This window comes from Lygodium microphyllum, chromosome 2, assembly GCF_053477565.2.
Source record: "Lygodium microphyllum isolate KBCC chromosome 2, Lygodium_microphyllum_v1.1.10, whole genome shotgun sequence".
NCBI classification, from domain to species: Eukaryota; Viridiplantae; Streptophyta; class Polypodiopsida; order Schizaeales; family Lygodiaceae; genus Lygodium; species Lygodium microphyllum.
This window is the reverse complement of record NC_141136.1, coordinates 19,954,861-19,963,640: the sequence shown is the minus strand read 5'-3', so window position 1 is coordinate 19,963,640 and position 8,780 is coordinate 19,954,861. Positions and strand designations below refer to the sequence as shown.

Genomic DNA, 8,780 nt, shown 5'->3' with positions numbered 1-8,780 from the left:
GTGGAAGCAAGAGCAAGAGAGAGACACACACACAAGATGTGGGAACTCCAACAAGTGCACTATGAGTGACTAGCCCTAGGGAGATCCAACTTATAAAACATGTTAAGATACCACATGAATTCAAAAGAAAGAGTATTATATTTAGTAAAAATTCTAGGATTATATTTGCAAAAGAGATTTTTAAATCGCAATTTGAAAAAAATCCATAAGTTTAGTAAAGTAAAAAGGGTTATTTTAAGGCCTTATAACATATAAAGAAAGGGTAAAATGGAATTTCTTAATATCCTTTGAACGCATATAATATAGATGATGTCTTATAGGTAGATTCCCCGAGGATTAACATTCCCTTTATTCAAATATCATTGAAAGAATAAAAATGAAGTGATACTAATGGGCACCCACCACTTGCAATGTGCAGATGTGCGGGCAACTAATACACGGTTCGACTACTGTCACTGTAATTAGTACACATGCGCTTAGGCACAGGTGCCTTTACACCTAACATTAGATACTTGTATTAAACATTATGATTGGGGCTAAATTAAGCCATTGTATTTTTAAGGGTATATTCTTTGTTTTCTTTACCTATTCTATCAAAAGTTATGCTTTACAGTTTGTTCATGCATTGACTTTTTTTGTGTGTTTGTGTTACTTTGTGAAATATGAGTGTTTGTTACTAAATTATTATTATGATATAATACTATAATATTTTCAAAAGTTTATGGTTTTTCTTTGGGATTGAGTTTATTGAGTTGTGATTATTTTTCATTCAAAGAGTAGTTCTTAAATACAATCTAGACATATGGATTATTATGTGTTTACATGTCTTATCTCGATATCTAATTATCACTACATATCTATTGAGATCTTACTTAGATGACCTCTTGGAAAAGTCTACAGTAAGTAATCTCCTAGTTATTGCCCTAGGGGATGCACCTTATAGAACATGTAAGATACCACATGAGTTCAAAAGAAAGGGTATCTTATTTAGTAAAATTTACAAGATTATACTTACAAAAGGAAATATTTAATTACAATTTGAAAAAAATCCACCCACAAGATTAGTAAAGTAAAGGGATCATTTTATGTAAAGAAAGGGCATTTCTTAAATTTCTCTGAAAGCACATTATATAGATGATTTCTTACAGGTGCATCCCCTGAGGTCATTGCTTGTTCCAATGTTTGATATCCTAACTACTATCCATGTCAAAATTCTAGTAGGTCATTGTTCTAATCCATTAATCTCAATTGACTTTGATATTCAACAATACATTTAGACTATAGTCTACTTATCGAAGTAATACAATAATGATTTGATTTACTTATGGAGATAGCTACATTATCATTCTTGATGACTAAAATGAGGATACTAAACACATTGAAAGGCATTCAAAATTCAGTTTAGCTTCGAAGTGAATTTCAAATTGGAAATTACTCATTGGCAAACACATAATTCTTTTCACATTAGTTTGTTGAAATCATTCAAACAAATACCTCCAATTACACTTGTAGTTAAAGACCCACTCTTGTTAGAGGCTAATACTAAATTTTGAGTTCCTAAAGTAATCTTTGATTATGACCACACAACTACTCAAACAAGAAATCAATACCATAGGTCTTTAGTCAAGTATCAAAATCATTCTATGGAAGAAATACAACGGATTTAGAAATTAGCCCTAATTGCTAAATATGACATTCTAATCAATGCCTACCACTCACAATCACATTAAATATCCCATGGGCATATATTTGTCGCAATAGACAATGTATCATGTAAAATCCATAGAACTTTATATTACAGATTCGTCGCAGTAGATAACACTATTATATGGTGCAAATTGGTCGCATAGTAGGCAGCACTTGTATGTGGTTGGCCACCCCTTGTCTTTTTTTTCTTTTTGAGTTATCAACTAGGGACAATTGTCTTTTAATCCCCAGAAAATGTTATGCAATTATATTTATTATTGTGGATTTTTTCAATTTGCCGCATAATCCGTGACTTATCATACGAATACATGTATATGGTACTGGTCACATTATGCTTAGTAGATACATGGAAGGACACTATTGTGTGTTGTGTTGTGGTGAGCAGATAAGTAGACAATGTTCAATGAAAGTATTATTTTGGATAATATATTTTTTTGCATGGAATACTTTTGCTTTATAACATGAAAAAAGTATTATTGGAAATACTATATTTTTTATGTGTCTACTAGGTAATGAATTTACATGCACACATGTGCAATAGATTTATTTTGATGTATTTATTAGAGAAGAAAAAAATATTTTTATAAATCTATTAGAATAAAGTGTATTTTGATGTACACAAAAGTAAGTCGTGTAAAGTGAAGAAAAGCAAGAAACACAAAAATGATACTTTCAATGTATTTTGGACACAAAAGCTTATTCTAATATTATAAATACATGCATGGGGGAATACCCAGCTTGTGTAGTGCAAGGTTTTTCGAGTTTTCTTTTCTCATTCTATTTGTACACTTCTTATTTTATTCTCAATTAGTATCTATCATACAGTGAAGGAAAGCAACAAGAAAAGTGCACTAATAATGATAATTAAAGGATTCAAAAACAATAGTAAAATAGAACTATGCAAAGCGAAATTGCATAACTTCGTTACATTATTGTTTACAAAATAGTGAATTAGATTATAATTGATACAAGAAACATACCCATAACATATATATACGAAGAGTTTAAGCTCGTACCTAGCAGGATTCTATATCCTTGCAAATTGTGATTGTCAAGATATCCCTCCATTTGCAAAGCTTAGAAACAAATTTTATATAATTGTCTATCTAGGAGAATGACCCAAATCTGATGAGGTTGGAGTCAACTCCTAACAATGGATTTGTAGGGAATTCTATTAGTTAATACAAATATATTAGTGATTCTGAGACCTTAATGCTTTGAAATCTCTCTTCTATGATGAATAATTAGCAAATTTGAGCAATAATTGGTAAACATGAATGAGTTGATAAGCCAAAGTCATGGGTTCAAACATTATTGATGCAGCATGAAATGATGTCACTTTGTAATTCTTAACTTTCATGCATGCATGCATGTGTGTGTGTGTGTGTGTGTGTGAAAGTGCATGCATATGTGTGCATATGCATGTGTGTGTATGTGTATGCATAAATGATGCATAAGCACACCTAAAGGACTCTGTCTTGTGTGTGTGTAAATGATACATGAACACACCCAAAGGACTCTCTCTTTTGTTGATAATAAGCTACTTATTTTATTATCTTTTATGAAAGAAACCTCTAAATATGATCATTCATGAACATATACCAATATTAATAAAGTACTTTAGTAAAAGTGAATATAATAGCTTGAAGGAAGTTATTTTGTGGTAAGAAACAACCAGCCAATATGTATGGTTGGAATAACAATAGGTTCCTTTGGTCTAGACTCCAAAAGTAAAACAAGAAAAGGAAAATTAAAGGTTAAAAGTATTGGGTGCCAAGTGGTGCCTTATGGCATGGATAATGTATTTCATACCTTTCCTTTCTTTTTTGTCTTCAAGGGAGGCTTAGTTCTACTTATTAGTGGCCAAAAAAGGAAGGTCAAAAGAGCAAATAAGTGGGGTATCTTTAAAAAGAAAAATCCAATCTAGATTAAGATTATTGTAGCTTCTTGGCAAATTTTTATTGTGTCTTGGCCCTTGGAAATGTGCATGAGATAATTTTTCTTTTTGGCTTACATTAACAAAAACGATGCAAAAAGTTAATGTGAATGAGATCATTTTGTTTTTGCATTATATTATAGAAACTTTTAGAAGGTGTTTTACCCACTTTGGGCTAATGTAAATATGAAAGAAACTTATCCTGATGTAGTTGGAAGTTAAAATCTCATTTTTGTAAAGGTTAACGACACAATCAAATATCTCAATTTTTGTGAGCCAAAAATTTGCAATTGAGAAAAGGAATTAAGCCTTCAAGTCTCAAGTTATACCAAAGACTAATGTTTTTTCATTTCCCATGTGCAAGGAGCTTGTTATCCTACTTAAATGCGTGCTTAGTTTTTGCCATCTCCTTTCCTTAATTGCACCTTGGTGGTTCCCCCTCCCTGCAATAGGCCACACCTAGTTAGATACACAACTACTTAGGGGTTGATAGTCCTCTATCCCAACCACACTTAGGTAGGTAGGTGGTGCTCGCCTTGTAACAACTCATGAGATTGTCATAGTTTGTGATTTCGAGAATTTCTTAATCAATAGAACTTCACATAAACTAAGGGAGAAATTATGGTGATGGGTATATAATGGCATGATAAAATTTTATGGTGATCTGTGTATTGAATTATTCCTTATATGACAGTCTCATAGTTATGTCTCAAATAGCACATGTTCTCACTTCATATCATATCTCTCTCATTCCTTCTCTCATCTGACATTGCCATCTCCACAATTTTTACACAATAATAGAGAAGTCAATTTCACAATCCATTTCAATGTGCTCAAAAGCCCTTGGTAGAGAGTTGATTAAGTTATTATGAGTCTCAAAGGAGGGCAATATTGTCCCAAAAGCTTTGGATGTCATTATATATATATATATATATATATATATATATATATATATATATATATATAGAGAGAGAGAGAGAGAGAGAGAGAGAGAGAGAGAGAGAGAGAGTCCAAACATAGTTGGTCTAGTGGTTGAACTTAAGCCTCTCAACTCCAAGGTTGTGGCTTCAAGTATTACTTTGTGAAACTTGGAAGAAGGAAACCTTTCCATTCTCTTGGTGGCATTGATATGGTTCTTGCCCAAAAACTATGCCCCATTGTGGCTACTTAAGTGTGCAATCTTCTCTTCACTTGGTGGCATTGGTATGGTTCTTGCCTAGAAAACTATGCCCCCTTGTGGGCTGCCTAAGTGTGCAAGTTTGAGAGAGAGAGAGAGAGAGAGACCAAATGGATGTAGCTTTGTTGGTTAAGTTGAAAGCATGTCGATTAGATGGTCTTGAGTTCAATTCCTACATTTGGTGGTTATTTAGTATTTGAATATAAATGGGGAGATGTGGACTTGAGTTAGGGGGTTAATATAACAAGTGGCTTACCACTAGGATAGCCACTCGATCACAAAAATGAGAAAAGGAGATTAAGTTATGGTTTTTTTTTCCCAAATGGGGGGCATCAGATTATATTAGTGAAGAGCAAAAGGTTTTATACAAAAAGGGGGGGGGGGGGGGACCAAACATGGGAGAGCATGGGAGTCTAGACTCCTTAAGATCGGTATGTACCATCATGTGGTGGGTTGCATTATGTATTTCCACGAAAAACATTGGTTTAACAAAATAAAGCATTCGATTACATCCAAATTGCATGAGATTCTCAACTTTAAATCGTTTTCGATACGATTGGGGTGATCTATTATACGTGCATGATTCAAAGACAGACCTAAAAAAAGGAGTAAGACTTGTCGTAATGGAAGATACTCTTAAAATATTATGGAAAAATATATGGCTCACACGGATGCGATTTGAGGGCGTTACTCAAGGTTAATAGTTGAATATTGATTGATCGATTGATGATTGACCCCGAATCTGAACGCGCTCTTGGGCCGTCCGCGCCCCGTTTATACGGGGCGGCGCCGCCCGTCTCTCTCCTCTCTTTCAACTTCCCATCACGCTCACACACACGCGCGCGCTCACATGCCCACACACCAATACACACTCTCTCGCCGAACGAAGTCGCTCGCTGCACAGAAGCTTCTTTCAACTTTCCTTGGTGATATGTGGGCGTGGATTCCACTCTCTTTCTTGTACTCTTTTGAGAACGTCCCTCATCTATTTCATCTTTGGGTCCTGATCGATCTCTCTTTCCCATCGACATTTATATATGGCGAGCCGAGTTATTTCGGTAGCTCTCTTCGTCCTCGGAAACTGAATGAGAGTTGTCCGGGATTTCATTGAACGCACACGAGCTTTGGTGTGTGTATAGAAGCTGCGCGAAACGATCACGACTTAGATGGTGATGTGGAAGCATGACCAGTTTCAAGACAGTGTCATGCTGTACATATCTGTGCTGCTCGTTACAGGTAACACACAACTACTCATTGCATGTCTCAACGTCTGTTGTTTAGAAGAGCCTTATAATTAGCCATCAAGGGCTTGATATATGTTGGAACTAAGAGTCATGGGGCTCTAGGCATTGTATAGATAGCATTGATAAACTCTTAGAAAATTTCATTGGTTGCATATTGCGTGGCGTTATTCTTTAGTAGGATCTAGATCTTATCCTCAGAAGTCAGTTCTTTGCATTTTCTGCTACAAAGAACTAGTCTGATCCAGAATAAGTTAGACAGTGGCCCCCTATTCATTGCTTCTGCAGGTTGAAGCTTAGAACTAGTCTGATTTGGTACATAAGCTAGACAGTGGTCCCCCCATTCACGAGCGCTACAAGTTGAAGCTTAGAAACAGGACATCCCAGGGGACATGGTGGCAATACTGCTCGCACACCAATCTCAAGTGAGAGCCCACACAAGGTTCCTTGTCGTTTGAAGGCCTCCTCATACATTTGATTTCTTAAGTTTGAGCTTGGAAGGATTCATTACTCTCGATTATCTCTAAGTTATGAATTAGTTTGGTTTTGAATGGTAATGGACTAGCCGGCATGATGTGTAATTTGTCTGATGGATGCTCTTCTTTGTCGGATAAGAGTAAGGAGATGTGGTACATCAAAGGGTGCGCAACAGCCTACGAGGCATTAGTTGATCCGTCACCTTGTTCTGTTTCTTGGAGATATGTATATTGGGACAGATAATGTAACATAGCCGCCAGCATAAATAGGAGCAAAAGACAGTAACTATTAGGCTACTTCCATGGCGCGTATAATTTATCTGCGTAATTTAAACTAATTCTGATGGTAGCGTGGTCTAGACTCTAACTGTTATACATCGTTCAAGCTATTAATGTACTACTGTTATAAGTGATGTATATACAGGGTGGGGGTTTCAAAGGGGAGCAGGAGTTTCAACGATAGGAGTAAACTATGGCAAGATTGCAGACAATTTGCCTGCACCTGCGGAAGTAGTGATGCTGCTGCAATCAATATCTGTCACGAAATCCAAGCTGTATGATGCAGACCCACTAGTTTTGCGAGCGTTCGGCAACACGGGCGTTTCCTTCATAGTGGGCACCTACAACGAGGATTTGCTTTCCCTCACCAACCCCGCTGTCGCCACCTCGTGGGTGCAGAACAACGTTGTGTCATACCTTCCGGCCACCCACATCACCGGCATCGTCGTGGGCAACGAGATCTTCAGCGGAACCGACACGAGCCTCATGTCCCAAGTCCTCCCGTCCATGAAGAACGTCTATTCGGCCCTCGAGAGCTTCAATCTGCACCATCAGATCTTTGTATCGACCGCCCATGCCTTCTCCACCATATCCACATCGTTCCCCCCGTCGAATGGCGCTTTCGACCCAGCCCTTGCTAATACATACATCAAACCAGTCTTAGAGTTCCTGTCTGAGACTGGTGCACCCTTTCTCGTCAATATCTACCCTTTTTTCGCTTACAAGAATGACCCTAAAAACATATCTTTAGACTATGTCCTTTTCGAGACCAACGTGGGTGTCGTCGACCTGAAGACAGGATTACACTACTACAATATGTTTGATGCCCAGATGGACTCTGTCTATTCGGCCATCTCCGCGCTTGGGTACGACAACATTACGCTGTTAGTGTCAGAGACTGGTTGGCCATCTGCTGGAGATGAGGATGAGGCAGGGGCCAGCATAGCCAACGCTCAAGCATACCATGCAAACCTGGTAGAGCATGTCACGTCCAAGAAGGGAACCCCTCTCCGACCAGACACTCCGCTTGAGGTCTACCTCTTTGCTCTTTTTAATGAGGACATGAAGCCCGGCCCCACTTCTGAACGCAATTACGGTCTCTTCTATGCAGACGGCACTAAGGTCTACCAGTTCAATTTTGATCTCAAATCCTCTTGGGCAGCTCCGGATTTCAAAACTTCCTCGTTCACAGTGGCTCTCCTAGCGGCCTCCTTGTATTTTTATTATTGTATGCTCTCCATTCTTACCGGTGCAAATGCGTTCTAGTGGTCCATATGCTTTATGCTCTTGTGTGGTCCATCACTTGGAAAGGCACTTGTACACCCAACCTTTCATTTCGTGGTGTAGCATAAATAACACACTTCATGTTGTGATCTATTTATGGAAGTAAATAGATAATTTACTCTACCTTGGGGGATGCACGACGTAGGGTTTGAACCCACACTCACACCCGTATAACTCAACTACACTCAATCCATTGCACATGATGCCATTGACTATTATCATTTATATGTATTGTGGTTCCATCTATGCATGATACCTCCTTCAATATCTACTATGACCATAGTTGTCTATGGTTGCATACATCCCCTTCGGTGTCATTCTATATTGTTCCTTGCGAGCATTATCTTTGCCAAATTTGGCAAAGCCTTCAACTATGTTGCATGATTTATAGTTGTAAGCAACCCAACCACATGTTCTAGATAGGCTCTTGCTACGTTCTTTGTGGCGAAGATTTCTAAAATACAAGCAATGCACATACATTTGAACACAAGGCATTGAGTTTCACATGCCCACATTTGAAGTGAAGCTATATTGAAGTCTCACAATTTTTGTTGCCACACCACAAGCTCTTTTTGTTGCTAATCTCTCTTAAATAGAAGGAGAATACATGCCCTTAGGGAGAGCTTACAATCTCATAATGCTTTTAAGTTTTTTGTAACTTTTTGGGCATCCAAATTCTT

General features: G+C 37.5%; 1 protein-coding gene across 1 annotated transcript; it reads left to right on the top strand.

Moving 5' to 3' along the window:
* The first annotated feature begins 5,629 nt into the window (after positions 1-5,629).
* On the top strand, positions 5,630-8,193 carry LOC148039535 (glucan endo-1,3-beta-glucosidase 11-like). The gene is made up of 2 exons (XM_087691696.1): positions 5,630-6,056; positions 6,962-8,193. The coding sequence occupies exons 1-2, from the start codon at positions 5,987-5,989 to the stop codon at positions 8,080-8,082; spliced, it is 1,191 nt and encodes a 396-aa protein (XP_087547822.1). The 5' UTR covers positions 5,630-5,986; the 3' UTR covers positions 8,083-8,193.
* The last annotated feature ends 587 nt before the right edge of the window (positions 8,194-8,780 follow it).